Source organism: Erpetoichthys calabaricus, chromosome 11 (assembly GCF_900747795.2).
Source record: "Erpetoichthys calabaricus chromosome 11, fErpCal1.3, whole genome shotgun sequence".
Taxonomy (NCBI): domain Eukaryota; kingdom Metazoa; phylum Chordata; class Cladistia; order Polypteriformes; family Polypteridae; genus Erpetoichthys; species Erpetoichthys calabaricus.
In genome coordinates this window covers 156199936-156219200 of record NC_041404.2, presented here as the reverse complement: position 1 = coordinate 156219200, position 19265 = coordinate 156199936, and the positions used below count along the sequence as shown (strand labels likewise).

The window sequence follows — 19265 nt, the reverse complement described above, 5'->3', positions numbered from 1 at the left end:
CTGAGTTGCCTCGAAAGCTTGCATATTGTAATCTTTCTAGTTAGCCAATAAAAGGTGTCATTTTGCTTGGCTTTTTCTCTACATTCATAATGGCTAACACGGTACAACACCCTAGTACTACAGATGATGTACTATGTTATTGTTGCACCAAACACACCTTTTGGAATTGTCACCAATTTTACTACATTGTTGAGGGAGACTGGGTATACCTTTTTGCAAAGTTTAGCCAGGTTTGGTGGTTTTTCTTTGTGAAAAGGCTTTCATCTTGCTACCCTAACTCTCCGCCCAGACATAAGAATATGACCGATTGTTGTCACACGTAGGAAACAGCCAGTACTCGCCAGGAAATCCAGCAGCTCATTTAATGTTGCTGTAGGCCTCTTGATGGCCTCTGACCAGTTCTTTTCTTATCAATCTTGGGACATCCTGATCTTTGTAGAGTTACTGTTGAGCCATAATTTTCTCCACCTGATGACAGTCTTTGAGAGGAGGTACTGCGATTGGTGGATTCTGAATGCAGCCACACCCTTGATTATTAAAGGGTGTGTGCACACTAATGCAACAAAGGTTGGTGTAGGATAGTCTATTATTAGCAATTAGGCTACAAGAATATGTAAATAAAGTCCAGCAATTTGGGCACTTACAAGATTGTACTCAAGTGCACTATGCCATTGGGACAATAAAGCTACTGTAATTATAACCTGCATGTCTTTCCATCTGAAAAAACTAAACCTACATTTGCCCACCCCAGTATATATTTTTCAAGCCCATAAAATCAGTTTGGGGATATTATCCACTACCTAGTAAGGAAGTAATGAGGGAACCTACATGTTACTTCTAAAGATGTCAGCTACACCAGGGTATGCCACAGGAATGTTCTCTTATCAAAGTATTATCAATCTGGCACCAGATCAGGCATATTTTCTTTATAACAGAGTGCCAGATAAAACTTGCTTAGATCTTGGTGGGACAGCTCCAACATTGATAACACTACAATTTACATTGCTACAGTTCCTATTATATCCAACTAGAGTTATGAGGATGAACAAAGACGACAAACAAGATCCAAAAAGACTTGCAAAAACTCTTGTATTATAAATATTAATTATAAATTGCATGTGTCAGATTCTGGTATAGCATAGGTGGAGGTCTATTTAAAAATTAAACTGGGATTGCATCTCGGGAGCATCTGGGTCCATGGGATATACTGGCACTTCATTTTCCTTGAAAAAAGAGGGAAGGAAAAAAAGTGATGAGTCTGTGGTAATTGAATGCGTCAAGGCTTAGCTATTTGCATGCTGCTCTTAATTGTGCCAAGTGTAACCTGATTTGGTAGCAAATAAGCTTTGCATAATTTGAGTGTCTGACCAATATTTAAAGACCCTCACCTCCCCAAAATACTTGTCAATCAGAGTCTGTGCAGCTTGATACACAGTGTCATTGCCATGGGATTGCAAATGTTCGATTTTTTCCAGACCTCCTAGCTCTTCAACAAGCACGCACAGCTTTTCAGTTTCACCAAGCTTTTCTGCTGCCTACAGGAGTTCAGAATACAAACAGAATAGTGAAATATTTTCTACTCAATGCATGTTACTTATGCATCAGCACACCTGCATTTGAACAGATCGTAACCGTGCAGGTTTGAAATTCAACATTAGGGAAAACCAACTTGTTAGGAAAGTTTCTTTTAACACAAATTTCTTCTTACTGCTACTCACCAAGAATATATTTGTAATGGCATCTATAGTTACTAGGATGGTTCTGCTGTCTTTAACAGTGAGAAGATTAAGCAGTGGTTCCAGTCCCCCACACTGGACAAGAAATACCACCTGGTCAACTGTGCCACCACTGGTGTAATTGGTCACGGCCCATATCGCTTCCCTTTGGGATTTGAAATCTCCCTAAAGAAAGAAAAAGGAAATTATACAAGACATCCAAAAAGCTATGGCACCAAGAATGAATACTTATAAAGGGCACTTGGCAATTTAAAAAAACCACACACAGAAGCAAATGTAATCATTTAAGGAAACAAATTCTTCTACAGATTTATAAAAATCTGTAAGAACACTGAACTGAAACTGTTTATACAGCAGCATGGAGAGGTTACTTCAACTGCACCACACAAGTTTTAAATTGTTACATCAGCTCAAATTTTTTTTTTTTTAATTTGCCAAATGCAGACCTTTCAAAACTACTGCAACCACCATGAATGTAGTGTCAAAACACACTCCAGTGATGCAGCTTCAAGAGGAGGGTTAATTGAATTTTTGGTTGGGGTTTCAGCAATATAACCAGCTTAGAGGATACACTCCCCTTCTCTGGTGAATTTAAACATAAGGCAAGTTCCAGATATAAAGTAACTGCAAATTCAAAGAGACCCTGAAATAAGCATTACAACAATTCAGAAGATCACTGCAATGGGATTTTCCAGCTAGCCAATTGGAGCAATTCATTCAAAACCTTGGCACAGATCTTGGAGGCTTACATTTTTGAGCACTTCAATCAGTGGGGGAAGGAGCCCACAAGTGATCAGTTGCTGGATCTGTGGGGATGGCCCTGCGGCGATGTTGGATACTGTCCACGCAGCTTCTTTCTGTACACTTGCTTTTGAGTGGCGTAACAACTGAGGTAGGACAGAAAGCACTCCTGCATCAATAGCCATCTGAGTCTGATAGTCTGTCCCAGTCACAATATTTCCAATGGCTCTGAGAGCTGGAGTCTGTACAGGATGGATATGAAAGGTCAGTCAACAGAAAATGCATATAAGCTATATGAAAACACTGAAAGGGTAATCACCAATCATTCAAATTTGCACAAGCCTTGTATACCTGAAGTTTAAGCTTTTAGGTGTCAAGACAGCCAGACGTAATGTTAGAATGCTGAACACCAACATTGTTTAACTGGCAAGGGAGGACCCATGAATGTTTGCTACAGATCTATTAAATTTCACAATTGTCCACCATCACAAGACAGAATTTCTTATTCTTAAAAGCATTTATTACCAGCCAACATTCTCACCAAAACTGAAAGGTCAGGGTATGCCATGAGTTGGACAAGGCGAGGAACAACACCAGTTTTCACCACAACATCAATGCGATCATTTGACCCATCAGTTAGGTAAGAAACAGCCCAGCAAGCATCTGAGAGGATGTCTTTATCCGTATGATGCAAGAGTTGAATAAGGGTGGGCAAAATTTGTTGCACAGCAGACAGCGGTGGATAAGGGTTCTTATTACGACACAAATTGGATAAAGTCCAGGTGAGATTACGGAGAAAACCAACCTAGAGAAAAAGAAAAAGTCCCAATTATGTCAGAATAGATCAAGTGGATCACAAGCACCAAACCGATTATTGGTTTATAGAAACAACTACCAAAGGAGAATATTTCCATTTTGCAAGACACAAGAGTTCACTTTAACAAACACCATTATCATCCAAGCTAGTGTGAATCAAAAGGTGGTCAACCCAAGGATACATTCCATAGATGATAACCATGTTAGGCTTAATGGTCAGAAGCTTCATTTACATTAGTGCCTTTTTCCAGAAGGAGCTCTCAAAAACACTTGCAATTTTAGTTTACAAATAAACAGCTACACTGGTATGGGCATAAGGGTAAGGGAAGAAAATTTAAAAAGATATGACCATGGAACAAAGAATAAAATGTAATCAATGGCTCTGGACCCAAAACACTAAAAAAGGTATAATGGGAGAAGGTTAAGTTTATATATAAAAAAAAAAAAAAAAAAAAAAAAAACACTTACAAGGCTTACATTATCTTGACAAATACCTTATTTGTTAGGTTTAGGACACTTCACACAAGACAAACTTAAAACCCCTTACTGGTGTTTCTGGTGTGACTTTTGCTAGGAGTGCTGGCACTACATTACAATCAATGAGAGCATCACGGTACACTGGGCCATCACCTAGAAGGGGGGGAAAAAAAAAAAAAAAAAAAAACATTTCAGTTAGCGAGTTTTGAGAGCTCATCAAAATATGCAATTGAACACAGTAAGTGTTGCTGAAACTGTGATATATTAACCCCTTTAGGTGGCCTAAAAATAAAAGATAGGACTTGGACTTTACACCCTTAACATGGTTTTGGGGTTCAGGGGTCCTGTGCAGAGGAAGATACATATAAGCTTGTCACACTGGCAAACATTTTCATATTTCAGCAAAGTGTGCTATTGGCGGCTTTAAAAGATTTACCTGCAACGTTCCCCAAAGCCCACACAGCTTGCTCACTGATGTGCATATGAGGGGATGACAGCAGGGATATGAAAGCTGGAACAGCCCCTCCTTCCACAACCTTCAGAGTGTGTGCTGATGTTCCAGAGGCGATGTTGGTGAGAGCCCAGGCAGCTTCAAACTGCAGAACACTTTCGTCATCTCTGCCTAAGAACTCAACAAATTTTGGGATCAGCCCAGCGTTAATGATTTCATTTAGGGGAGGGTACCGCTCTCTGGACAGCAACTTCCTAGAAAATGCACCAGAAGAACAAATCACAAGTTAGTGATGACCCTTAAAAGACATTTGCACAATGACAAACTACTACTAATTTTGGAAAGCAACACAGACACACACACACATACACATATATACGAGGGTAAATCAAACTGTAAAGGCAATTTGAAAATTGTGGTGTTAGTTTCTATCCTTTGAGGTCACCACATGTTCAGTGGTTTATGGGTAGTTAGAACACACAGTGTAGCTCTCCATTTTTAGTCTAGTTAAAGCCAAAGTCAAATAAACAGACTGTATACTGTGAGATTGCACCATTGTTGAATGCCACAGACAGATTTCATTTCAGCAGGTTTCACTCCCTCTGCCCAAAGAAAAGGAGGTTGGTTCGGTGTGGAAGTGAAACCAAAAATGACCCAACGAAAAGTTTATGAACGCGTAGAAAGGTTTTAAAGTGTGAAAACCAAAGTGTAACCAATGAAGCACAATCTGGTTAACAGTCAACATCACGCACACAAGCCCACATGGCAAATGCCTTCAGAGAAGACCGACGGGTTACCTCATCTGCTGTTGCTGCAGATTTGGATATGAGCTATGGATCTGTACCTGCCATATCACGCGATGACTTGGGTACTGTAAAGTCTGTGCAAGACGGGTACCCAAACAGCTTACTGACCTACACAAACCAACATCCTTCAGTGAATTTCAGCAGATTTCACTGCATGTGCCCAAAGAAATCTCGCTATGGCATTGTGTTAAACAATGGTGCAATCCCAGAGCAGAACGTCCATGTCAATTGGATTTTGGCAGAGCACTGTGCTGTGTGTTTGAACTACCCATAAGCCTCGTGAATGTATTGCATTGCATCAGCTTCTCTGTTGCCGTTATTGTGCAATTTTGAAATTGCCTTTACTTTGATTTATATATACCTGCAAGTTATACTTCAATGCATTATGTATTTAAACAGTTTGCCACCCAAGTAAATCATGGCTTGAGCAAATTTGGCTTTAAAATAGGGGTATTCATACTAGATGTATGGTACATTAAAGTCTGCTCTAACAGGTATGCAAAGTCAGGACAACACTATGCCGGCATTTTAAGGATTGTGTTGGGGAAGCAAACTTATTTCATTATGGAATTTACCACTTACACAGGAAGCACAGTCAAATAATTACTGCACTGAATGCATTCTAGTTAAAAATCAGCCTAAAAGCCAAACCAGACAAATAGTAATTAATATACGATACCTGGCAGCTTGAGTCCCTCTAATTTGCTCCTCTATGCTTTTGCCATTCACATTCCTTACAATTTCTTCAATTGTTGTTTCAGAAACCTAAAAAGCAGAGTCAGAAGTATGACAAACCCCACTGTCTTTACTTTCAACAATTCCCAAAACACTTTGGATTATGAACCTGCAACCTTTCGGCTTTAAAATGTAGCTCCTTAGCAAGCCACTCACTCATTCTTCCTTCGGAGGCCACCAATTTAAAAGGCCGAATCCATGTGAAATAAATATTTCCATCCTTTCCTGAAAACTACCCTACTGTCAAAGGAACCTGCAGATGAACAGCACAACTCCAGTACTAGACAAAAAACACATTTTACAAAGTGCTACCCATTGCAGCATGCACAATTTTGGGATGAGAAAGGAAGAGTGTATAAACAGGAATGCAAACATGGGAATAGCTCAACAAGGACCACTGCTTAGCTAAGAACTGAACTCTTAAGTGGATTTTCTCCACAACCCTAAGAGCGAACTATTCTCCATTTGATTCTGTCCACATGCAATACCAAGCTAGCCACATGCAATACCAAGCTAGCCACAAATTTCCTACTTGCAAAAATGACAAACATTTAAATTGATCTCCTTATATACAAAAACTTAATACAAAAATTAAAAACCAGTTTCTGTTTACACTAATTTCTTGCATCAATCTACTGTACTTTACATCCCAATTCAGCCTCCACGATTCACTACACAACATCTCTGGCAGCCTTAAGTCAGTTGGTCAATGATTAATTGACCAGTTATCCTTGACCAATTAACATTAGACATCACAACTCTCAATGAGCCACATGCAGCTCAAATATGGAAATGTCAAAATTCACCCTGGAAAGAGACACCATGACTTGCACCCGAAAATTAAAGTAGACAATAGGGTAGCTAAACCGATCAATACATGTTCAGGCAACACTACTAGGACAGTCAAGCTCACTACAATGAAGCGGTTTTGGGTGCCCACAACTTTCAGAAGAGGAGAGAAAAACAAGAGGAAAAAAAAATAAAGGGGGGGGGGGGGCACTCAAGGATCAGGTACAATAACCATCAGGTTCAGGTGGGACAGATGCACAAAATAGACCTTTTAGTCTGAAGTCAGCTCTTGTTAGCAAATCAAATTTGTATCCCTTGTACTGGAAGTTGAAAAGTATTCGGTAAATACTGCAACCTTCCTTTAAGCACAACATTCAACATGGACTGCAATCTAGGGTGGGTTTTTGAGCTGCCCCACATGCGGTCAGAGACCCCTTGGCTGAACCAGTCACACGCTCACTACAGCGATTAAAATTTTTGTGGTAGTTATGGATTGTTCACAATGACCATATTTCAAGAAAAATGTAACTAGTAAATACAGTTGGTACAACAGAACTTTAGTCGAAGTCCAACAGGAAAGGCAAGTCATATCCATATCCAATTTCTCAGTCATTTCAGTAGAGGTGCAGAGTCATCTACTGTTCAGTATTTAATTGTATGAAAAAATTAGACTGAGTAGCCATAGGTTAAGCAGAATATGCAAGTCAGGTTCAACATTGAGTGGGGAAAGAACAGCCATAGCATGTACTTCATCACTACCCTCCCTGTGGATGGTATTTCCTGGACCCAAGTACAGTTATATAACACAAGGGGGCTCCGCCCCCTGCTCGCTTCGCTCGCCTGCCCCCGGCGTTTTGAACCCGTGCCCGCTGGGCAGCCACGTGCGAGGATGACGCACGTTTAATATGGAGCGTTAGCAGTGGGGGGCCCCAGAGTGACACGGGCTAACACAGAGCTCCGTCCGTACTATTATGCAGTGCATTGTGGACTACTGCAGACCCCATAGTGTTTCCCGTTTCAGTTTGTATCTCGGTCAGTCGAGCTTTTGTTTTTGAAGCTTTTGAATTCCGGTCTTCATTATCTGTAACCTGCTGTCCATGTGTTTGGCCCCCTCGTTTAACCGGTTTATGACGTTTTACTTTGCTTCTACTCTGTCTTTCATTTCTGATCTCGCTTTATTCTGCTTTTGTTTCAATGACACCTGGTCCGTGGTGAATATATTTTCCCTTTTTCGAGTAATAATTTTAATTTGTTTGCGACACTGATGTTTATCGTACTGTTAATTAATACATCACTGTAATGTGATTCACCTATGCTGTATAGTTTGGACGTGTGAGGATGACGTATGTTTAATACGGAGCGTTCGCCCGTGTCACTCTGGGTCTCCCCACTGTTGCTACGAAGCTCTTTCCGAACTATTATGCGGTGCATTGTGGAGCACTGCGGACTCTATAGCGTTTCCCGTTTCACTTCGTATCTCGTTTAGTCGAGCTCTCTTTTTGGAGCAGTGCCTGCCTGGTCTGCGGCATTTCAGACGCACGTTGTAGGCGCCTGCGTTCATTAATTATATCCAGGCAGGCACGCGTTTGTATCTCGGTCACTCGAGCTGTGTCGTGTTGAATCCGTGCCTGCTTTGCCTACGCAGTTTGAGGCGCGCATTGTAGGCGTCCACGTTCATTAGATCTGTCCACGCAGGCTCGATGTCGAAGCCGTGTTAGTTGTTGAGCGGTTTGGTTTTGGAGCCGAGACAGTTTTGCTTCCGTGGTTTCAGACGCGTGTCCGTACCATCTCGGGTTTGATGTATGAACCTTTGGGACTCCGTAGTGTGTCCCGTTTCACTCTGGGGCGGGGCGTTGACTCCTCTTGTTTTACTATGTCTCCTCCTGCACCTTCACCACACATTAGTGCCACTCACAATGTGGCGGCGACGCTTGCGCCTTCCGTATTATGTCGGTTTTTACCATGCTGTGTAGGCGCCTTTGCCTTTTGTACTTTACCACTCCTTCCACACGCACGATGTAGGCGCCTGTACCTTCCGGGTCCGCCTCCGCTGTGTGGTGTGGACGTTTAACTGTCGTTTCTGCCTTTATATTCTGTATCTCGGTGTGCATGTGTTTCGTGCCTAGGTTTTTTTGAAGCTGTTGCATTCCAGTTTTCATCATCTGTAACCCGCTCTCCATGTGTTCGTCCCCGTTCTTTAATCCCTTTATAAAGTTTTACTTGGTTTCCTACTCTGTTTTCTGACTTCGCTTTATCCTGCTTGCGGCATGTCAGACGGTTCGTAGTCTCTCTCGTTTTACTCTGGGGAGGGGGGGGGGGGTTTTGTTCTGTAACCTGCTCTCCATGTGTTTGTCCCTGTTCTTTAACCTCTTTATGACGTTTTACTTTGTTTCCCACTCTGACGGTTCGTAGTCTCTCCCGTTTTGCTCTGGTGCGGGGGGGCTTTGTGTGGCGCCTGCGCACGTGCATAGTCTCTCCTGTTTCACTCTGGAATTTTGTGTGGCACTTGCGCACTGTCTTTTGCGTCCACGGGCAGGTCCCTGCGTCCATATCCGGTTTACCATTCTCGTTTAGTAATATGGATGAGCATGGTGCTTTACAGAAGAGACGGAAATGAAATGTGATCAAGATCAATGTGCATCTCCAACTATTGTCATATGCTATGAGTAACAGCAAAAAAAACACCCCAGATTACAGCTATAAATGATTTTTCTGCTGATATCAGCCACTGCAGTATGGCAAGGCATTTTTATATCCAGGCACCAACTTGGAGTAGATGGTGTTCTTGCAAAAGTGAAGAGGACCAGTCAAAGTGGTTTGGACTTGTGCTGTACCATAAAATGGCATCATCTACTGGGATGGAACAAAAGGGATTCTCTCTGCTGGAAGCGTAGCCTTCCAGAAGCAGGAGGCAAGTGAGCCAATTCAGTCTGGAATGCTTAGGTCACAACTTCATCAGTACAAGTGGAAAACAAAGAAACTCCTCTAGGATTCCAGCTTTCCTATAGGGACACAGTTTGGCAGCTGTTTTAGGACTTTTGGAAATGTTTTTATAAACATTCTCTGAATTTATCCAAATTTTGTTAGCAGTTTGTGGTTTTTAATTTAAAAACACCCAAATTAATCCTTTAAATCCACTTATTCCCCCATGTAGAGCCTCTGGTGGCTTTAGCAGATCAATGGGTGCAATGCAGGAACCAAACCTGGAATGGATACCTGTACATCAACAGGCCCACTCACACAAAGACAAATTTGGCCAAATGAGTGTCACCCATTAGCCTGTCTTCCTACATACAAAACAAACAAACATAATATACTGTCCTTTCTGTATGAAGTTTACATGGGCCGAAATTTGAACTACTGTATTTCTCCTGAAGCTGTGAAGGAGTAGTACCAACTGCCACTGCTCAATATTCACTTACATTTACTAGGTTTCGTTTTATAGACGGACTGAGATTTTTCACACTTGTAGTATAATCCAAATGGGTTGTAATTTTTGCAGCAGACTTATGCAAGTAGGAAGCAATTTTGGTTAACTGGCAAGATACCCAGATGCACTCCACACAACAGAAGGTCTAAAAAAACCAAAGTAAACTGCTTCAACTGACAAGAGCCTGCTTTTATCATTACATGGAAAAGTGAAGGATTCCCCTGGGGGAGATTATAAACAAAGTGATTAACCTTTTCATTTTCTTGTTTCTTTTGCTCAGGAGAGAGTGGTTCATCATCTGGAAGGGAGGACATATTCCTTCTCTTCATCATCTGGTCATTCTTCTGTGACTTACGAAGTTCAACACTCACTTCAATCCTCTGCTTCCGAAGCTCCTAAAAATTAAATGCAAGCAATAACTATTAAAAAAAAAAAAAAAAAAAAAAGTAATCCTGTTAGGGAAGCATCCAAATAAAGAAAGCCAAAAATGGTCAGAAACCAATTTTGGTGAAAGGATACCTTGTTTCTCCCTCCCCCCAAAACTATCCTATTTACTAGTGTCAAAAATTTGAGAGGTTATAACTGGGCTTTGCTATAATCAAATCACACACAGTAGACAGCACAGCCATTAATGCATACACAGAAATGTTTAAAGTCTACTTTCATCGATGGCTTGCTCATACAATATAAACACACGTAAATTGGATTTAACAAAGTGTGGCAAGAATGCCCATTAGTGTCTGCTGCACAATAGTTCACCCCACAGAAGGGGAGAAAAAACACACCACTTATGTATACTAAACTTCCATTGTCCCTGGGCCACTCTTTAGGGTTTTTCCATTTTGTCTTAATACTTTTATTAATCCAAACAGAAAACCAAATTACTGTAAATGTGGCACACATTAATACATCTTCATTGACAGGTAATATTTCTGAATGCTTTAAAGGGGCCTTTGCACCAGACCTCAGATTCAACACATGTAGACCACTTAAATTAGTTTTCTTTCTAAGGTTGACAGGGTGCCTTTCAATCCCCTGTAAAAGTTTTGCTGTGGCCATTATTCTATTACACCTTAGAAAATTCATTCAGTTATATTGTCCGACAGGGGAGCACTACATTTGATATCACAAGACAACATTCGCCTACATAGATTTGAGAATTATGCCTCAGACACCACTTTACTTCATGTTTTAGAAGTTACACCTCATCCTTATCCCACGTTAGATCTGGTACCCCACAGGACTCCATGTTAGCATCATTATAGAGAACAAAGAACACCATATTAGAAAGGTTTAGAACATTTTAAATGCAAATATATTCATTGTTTTAAGGGAAGAGAAGATCATTGCAAAAAAAATTACAACTATTTTATAAACTAAATGTATAAATAACTCAATTGGTGTGAATTCTGCAACACCTGTTCATGGAGAGAAAGCAAGTTCATGAATTTAATGCACCTGTAAGAAGTACAATATTTCATTCACACTGTGCATTCAATTCATAAAGCTACATCAAGTAGGAATACTACCAATATCTCCTATTCTTAAGGCTGTACATAGTCTTCCATGCAAGTTTAGGACCACTTACAAGCAATAGTATTATGTTAAAGTCTATTAATGTCATTAAAATCGAAAATTGAGGGTTGTAAGGTGCAGACTATCTAAACAAACACACAATCTATAAATTATTTGAGGTAAAGCCTTCAGCTGTGGAGGTACCAAACTTTATAACAATTTACATGCTAGGATAAGGAACACCCCATTGGTCTATGTATTTATAAAAACAGGCTAAAGACTCATTAGCTTGCACATGCTGATAAAACCCTTACTGTATAAAATGGTTTTAAAAGGACAATTACGGGCTATTTGATACAATTTACACAATTTAGTCCTTGTTCTAGCCTTTGTTGCCATGGATAGTGTAAACTATAGAATTTTTATCAAATATTTAATATATTTGAATTTTTACAATACAAGCATACTCTTAAATGAAGCTGTAACAATGGGATAATTAAAAGCATAAGGAAAAAGGATTGAAACTAAAAAGGGTTTACTTAACGCAGATTAAAGATGGGCATGTGAGGCTTTTGCCTCATCTAGAGGAGCCACCAAGATAGTTGCCAAAGTTAAAATGAAGTAGATGTGTCACAAACACCCCCTTAAAAAGTGAAGGCAAAAACTAGTGGGAAAGCCTAAACACCCCTATTATGAAGCAGCAATAAAGATCAATGGGAAAACCTGTAGGACACCCCTATTAACGAAGCGATGTTTAGAATAATGGAAGAATCAACGTCTGCAGTGGGTTGGCACCCTGCCTGGGATTGGTTCCTGCCTTGTGCCCTGTGTTAGCTGGGATTGGCTCCAGCAGACCCCCATGACCCTGTGTTTGGATTCAGCGGGTTGGAAAATGGATGGATGGAAGAATCGACATGTATACAAAAAGTTACTGGTGGCTGTAGTTTGGTTAAGATGTGAGAACTCTGCATATTAAGAAATGTATTAGATAATGCAAATGCTAATAGGAAAGTATAAAAAGGAATGAATTGTTTTATCGATTGTTTGCACATAGATATGCACAAATGTCTCCATTCATGGAGTTAGCATTCTGCATTTTCATTCTGTCTCCGAGAACAACTTCTTTGAAAATTGGGGAAGTCCAAAACATAATCACCAAAGCTGGCTTCAGTGGAGGCACACCAAACAAAGTGGAGACAAGAGTCGGAACCTGCTGCATACACCGCACAATTCTGAGGCACAGAAAAAGGCACTCTGAATGTCCAGGCCAGACCGACTTTGAATATTTCAGCAAATCAAGTGCACACAGATATTTTTCTCCATGGACACTAACTGGAGTTTAATTTCTCTCCTGTTCCGTTTTGCCAACTAGCCAGATCCATCCATCCATCCATTTAAATATAATCAAAATCTTGCTAACAAGTTGATGGATCACTCCATTAAATCAACTGAAGTTTTTGCTTTGCCCTCTCCCGATGTCAGCGGACCACGGCCTAAAAAGCGTTAAAGGACAGCTGTTAGGCTCTATTTACGTTAATCACTTTGGAGCTGCTTTGTTTTACAGAGTTGTTTAAACACACTATCTTTGTGCTCATGTACAGTACAACCTGCACTCAAATGATGCAAAGACAAAGTGAATTGAAGTTTAGTTAAGAGGATGTGCTTATGTGTACAACTTAAACATCATTGTAAGTTTTAATGTTACCATTTTACATTTGTGTTTATACACACACACACACACACACAGTACTACAAACTAAAGTAAAACAAGTTTACAATTCAAAATATTTCTGGTAGTGATCACTGTGCTATTACAGGTTGAAGTCCAAGTAATCAACATAGACCTCAGTGTTAAGGTTATTGTGCACCATCTGTTGGAATGCAATTTGTAACACATGCAATTAGAGGACACAAACATTTGTGATGATAGAATACATTACAGAATGTTCGTGATGTGCATCTGTTAAAATTACAAATGCAATGTATTTTATTGCTACAAGTGTTTATAATGCACCATCTCAATATATTAAAATAATTTTAAAAGAACTTTATGTCAAGCTGGACAATGCACACAAAATGAAAACTATATAAAAAAAAAACATGCTAAACAAAAGCAAAGTGTTTCATAAAGGAAAGTTTCAAAATGGTTTCTTACAGATGGGTCTTTGCCTTTATTCTTGAACTTCTTAATCCTTTCAACCGATTCATTTTTCGTTGGCATGATTTTACCTAAAAGAATAGGAGTTCAGTTAGAATTTAAACTAAAACAGTAGCAAACAAAGAATTGTGATCTGCAAAAAAAGATTAAGACTCCAATCAATAGGATCAATCCACTTTATAGAGCATGTTTTACAGAGCTATCTGTAAAGTGTAAAAAAAATAAAAAATAAAACTCCTTCAAACACTACTAACTTCGTGCAAATACTTCATAAAGATAGCACATTATAAAGTAGATTTGATGGAGCAACTTGTGGTCAATAACAAAAATGAGAGCAGGTTGCAATAAATGCACACAAGCCTAAAACATTTGCATTAGGTTTATTTATGCCTTAAATAAATAGCAATAATGATTAACCAATAAATTAGTTTTTGGTGTGGTTTTTGTCAACCCCCAGAAAGTGTTTCACACAAAAAAAAAAAAAAAAAAAAAAAAATTCAAATCTACTTAAACAGGTCCCATACACGCACGAGACTAACTGCACATGGGGAAACCGATTTTTGGATCATGTCAGGCTTACAATACGTACCTGTATTATCGGGGGATAGCAATTTACCCAAACACCAATCTGAAATAAGTTGGTTAGAAAACAAGAAATGGGGGTACATGTTACTTCAGAATAAAAGTCTTCGAGCTTGAAATTTTAAAATTTCATTCTTAAAAAAGACTCGGTCAACTTTTATTTCCCCACCCCAGCTCAAAAAATTAATCAGGCGGAGTTGCACTTTAGCGGAAAGTTGGCCAAACCCGAACATCGAAGCACACTTCAAGTCAAAGTGGGCTGGAGGGACTCACTCAGTCAATTTACATATCAGCAAAAAAAAAAAAAAAAACACACACAACATACGTCATATCTTGACAGACAAGAAATCACATCAGCGTAACATCCACGTTCGGATTCATAACACCATATTGCGTTTACTGTATATTAACTCCGAGCCTTGGAAATAAGCACTGCATCGTCATTTATATTATCATTCTGTATTTATGGAAAACTTTAATATTCCTACTGTAGTACCTACAAGAACAGTTAAGTCTAAGTAGCGCACAATTTAGGTACACGAGATTCAGGATAATCAGGTTCTTTATAAACACTCAACGGGAGCCTGCAGCACCGCGCTTATTGCCCATCAGACGGCACAATGGCATGTGACCTTGGAATCTTACGCAGATAATCAAAACTACATTTATGTAAAAACTATACAACGGTAAAAAGAAGAAAGTGATCATTGAGGTTCACAGAGCAAACGTCAGTCTTGTCAATAACGTGCGAGTCTTCATGCTTCGTTCAGCCTTGTCGTACACACTAAAGCCACACAGAACATTGTACCGGTTTGATTTGACTTTTATAAAAGAAGGCAAGGAGTCCGCCCGTCACTCACCAATTCAACTTAACAACACCAGCAAAAGAAATAAAACGTTACAAATTATACACGCCACATGCAAGGCAACATCACCAAAATGAAGGAGCATTAGTAAGTAAGGACCGTGGCCTTCATTTTAAATACGGCGCGCAGGTGTGGTGAGAGGCGTCAAGCTGCCGCCATTGGTTAGCCGAGTGGAGGTACTGCGCATGTGCACCACTTCCTGCGGTCTGAGCAGTTGAGCGGTCCTGACAGTTGACGGACTCTGATCAGTTACAATAAGTAACTATGCAGACATCTAAGCAGGACAAACTAGAGAATAAATGCAAAGCATTTTAAATACATACTCTTTCTTATATTCTGAAGTAAAAAATCGTTTGCCACACGATGTTTATTCATCTCTTTTTATTAATGAAAGCTATAAAATTTTGTTGATTTTTCAAATGTACAGCACTTGAGCTCTTCTGACTGACCGACTTCGTACCCGTACGATCCTGAAATTACCTTAAGCGATTCAAGAAGCAGATAAAGGTTTGGCTACCTGTATGTATTTTGTTAAATACATTGCTTTTTATTTCACTTCATATATGAAGATTCAATTCATATTGTGAATTTCCCCTTGGGATTAATAAAGTATCTATCTATCTATCTATCTATCTATCTATCTATCTATCTATCTATCTATCTATATTCCCTATTTTCCTTCAAATTGATGCAGATTTTAGATTTTATTAATGTTTATACTTCAACAGCTGTTATTTATCCAATATCTGATACAGTACATTTCGCTGATGCAAGTAAAGTGTGCATCATTGTTTAAGCAATAGCTTGTTTTTAGGGTTTTATTTGTACAAGTATATTTGAATGAGGACCAGTTTTCATCAGGACCAAAAACCACAAGATGGCCACAAGGTGTTTGGGCCTACCCGAGCAGCCTCAGGTCAGGGCGCTGCCACACGCTCACCCACACTAGGAATATTTAGATTTTACCTAACATGTATGCGACTATGGAGTCCTCAGAGAAAGTTCAGGAGGACACAGGGAAAACATTCAGGCTCTGCATGGAGTCAGGAATGAAGACCTCATGCCTGGAGCTATGAGGGGGCAGCACAAACCAGTTCTCCATCTTGCTGCTTTTTAATAACCTTATTTATGAACATTTAAAATTGGCCAGCTGAATTCCATATGGCACCCCAAAGGATATGTTGAAATACAGCATGGCTGTTTAACACTTAACACGATACTACAACAATGATTAGACTGAAAATAGAAATTAAACCCAATTATCCAGAATTTACTGTATGTGTACATAACGGGGTGTTAAGCGCAAGACTCTTTGGTCTTTCTTTCAAAAAAGGTGCATCCTTAAGGCAGTGCTGCACCCAGGGACAAAACACACAGTAATTACATTTTGTTGATCAAGTGCAGTAAAATCAAATATGTGAGCCGACACACCAACAGCACTTATGGCAGAACAATTACGGTCGTCATGCTTTTCATGCTTTAGAAAATGAAACAGGACTCATATATCTTGAGTCATTTCAGCACCTTAAAGGTCCACAAAACACCAATGTGGAGCACACATGTGAGAAAAAGATTGCTTTACAAGTGACCAGAGCTGCTTTATATCTAAAGTTTTTATATACTGTAATGCATATATCTTAATGATTAAAATACATACACTCACTGAGCAAACTCTTAGGACCACATGTTAAAACTGAGAAGGGCCTCCTTTTGCCCACAAAACAGCCTCAGTTCTTCATGGCATGCATTCCACAAGATGCTTTGAGATTCTGGTCCACATTGACAAGACTGCATCACACAATTTCCTGAGGCTGGCCAGGTGCAGTTTCTTCATACAACAAACAAGTGGTGCAACTGGTGGACACATCATCAGTGATGATCCTAGGGTCATAAGGTGTTTCAGGTCTTTGATCATCAGACACCCCAGCTGGGGGTGACTGGTCCCGAGGTTGTGTCCAAGTAGTATGGTACACCATTCATCACCCCTCTTGATTCACAACCACCTTGACGCTTTTTCTGCAGCATCTATGATATTCTAGGTGGCTCTTCTTTCCTGCAACCTTCTAATACTAAGGAGACTGAGTTCCTGATATAGAGGATGCCCTGCAAAGCCCCTGCAGCCCACCTTGATGGGCTCGCATCATGCCTTACACCCAGCTCGAGGTGTTTTGCCTTGCACTCATGGGCCTCCTCTGTCCGGTCTTCCCAGGGAACACTGAGTTCCATCATGCTCACTAGCTTAGACTAGTCAGATGTTAAGACCAAATTTGGCCTGAGAGTCGTCCTTGTGATGGGTTACAGAAACATCAACCGCTTTCCTTAGTAAGCCTTCAGCTGTGAGTCCCACACTGAGGCTAGCAGTGCTAGCATGCTGTGAATCTCCCATTCCATCACATCCCAAAGGTGTTCTATTGGATTCAGATCTGGTGACCAGGAAGGCCACCAAAGAATAGTTTGAGATGACTTCTGTTTTGTGACATGGTGGATTATCATCCTGGAAGTAGCCGTTAGAAAATAGGAAAACCGTGTCAATGAAGGGATGCACATGATCAGCGACAAAAGTCAAAAACGCCATGGCATTCAAGCAATGATTAATTGGCATTAAAGGGGCTCAAAGTGTGCCAAGAAAACATTCCCACACCATTACATCACCACAAGCAGCCTGGACTTTTGACATAGGTATGGATGCATGCTGTTGGCACCAAATTCTAAATTTTCCATCTGTGTATCTCAGCAGAAGTCAAGATCCATCAGACCAGGCTACATTTTTCTAGCCTTTCCAATTTTTCAGTTTTGTTGAGCTGGGCCCACTGCAGCCTCAGCTTCCTGTTCTTGGGTGACAGAAGTAGAAGCCAATATGGTCTTCTGCTGTTGTAGACCATCCAACTCAAGGTTATGTCAGTTACTGGCCACTCTCCTCTGACCTCTCCAATCAACAAGACATTTCTGTACACAGAACTGCTGCTCACTGGATGCTTTTCACACCATTCTGTGTAAACTCTGCAGACTTTGTGCATTTAAGTCCCAGGAGATCAGAAGTTACATAAATACTCAAACCTTCTTGTCTGGCATCAGCCATGGCACAGTCAAAATCCCTGAAACCCCAATTTTCCCCCTGTGATGGACGACTGGCAGCTCAACCCAGCCGGGATGCCCCAAGGATGGAAGGATGGGAGAAGGCAGGTACTTTTGTGCACTGCCTCCCCCAAAATCTAGATGGCAGGTTCCCTGAAGTGTAGCGGTGCCCTGGGAATCTGGGACTTGGAGTTCAGTTGCCCAGCCCTGTTGGGTGCCGTGGGTGCCATCAGGGGGAGCTGTAATGGGACAGGATGAGTTGTTCCTCATCTGTAGCCCGGAAGTACTCCCAGGTCACAAGGACGGAAGCTCCAAAGTTCTTCTGACCCGGAAGTGTTATATAAAGGACTACTGTGAGACCCAGCAAGTGAGCCGGAGTCGGGAAGTGTAGGACAGAGTTTGCTGGGAGGTGTGGAGGAGAGAATTGCATTTATTATTATTGTTATTTGTAATTTAATTGCCTGTTTATTGTGGCTGGGGTGCTTGAAGGCACTATTTGAAGAAGAGAGAAAATTAAGATCTTCTTATTGCTTTAGTTTGGTGTCCAGAGCGTTTGTCTGTTGGGGTTAACGGGGCAACAGCGACCGCTAGCGTTTACACCCCCATTTTGGTGTTTGACGTGAACACTAACTGAAGCTCCTGACCTGTATCTGCAGGAGTTTATACACATTATTGGCTGAAAAAAAAAATTAGTGATTGGCAAAAATGGATATAATGAGGTTATTAGAAATAAACTTGTTGCATTAGGATTAAAAGTCAAGACGGAGGTAAAGAATTTAGGGGTAACTATTGACTCTGACCTGAATTTTAAATCACATATTAATCAGATCACTAGGACAGCATTTTTTCATTTAAGAAATATAGCAAAAGTTAGATCTCTTGTAACTTTGAAAGATGCTGACAAATGAGTTCACGCTTTTGTTTTCAGTTGACTAGGTTGCTGTAACGCACTCCTCTCAGGACTACCCAAAAAAGACATCAATCGACTGCAACCAATGTTCCCTCTAAGGAGTAGCATATAGTGAGCAAAAAACATTGTTTATGAGCGACATTTTGTTTAAGCCAAAAAATTTATGAGCACCAACTCC

At 40.3% G+C, this 19265-nt stretch overlaps 1 protein-coding gene across 1 annotated transcript; it reads right to left on the bottom strand.

Annotated features, from left to right (window-relative positions):
* Nucleotides 1-1072: 1072 nt before the first annotated feature.
* On the bottom strand, nt 1073-15213 carry LOC114661191 (importin subunit alpha-5-like). The gene is made up of 11 exons (XM_028814397.2): nt 15097-15213; nt 13652-13725; nt 10233-10376; nt 5707-5792; nt 4207-4475; nt 3841-3923; nt 3019-3282; nt 2486-2719; nt 1719-1901; nt 1389-1535; nt 1073-1223 (listed from the first exon to the last, which is right to left on the bottom strand). The coding sequence occupies exons 2-11, from the start codon at nt 13715-13717 to the stop codon at nt 1155-1157; spliced, it is 1545 nt and encodes a 514-aa protein (XP_028670230.1). The 5' UTR covers nt 13718-13725; nt 15097-15213; the 3' UTR covers nt 1073-1154.
* Between the last annotated feature and the right edge of the window lie 4052 nt (nt 15214-19265).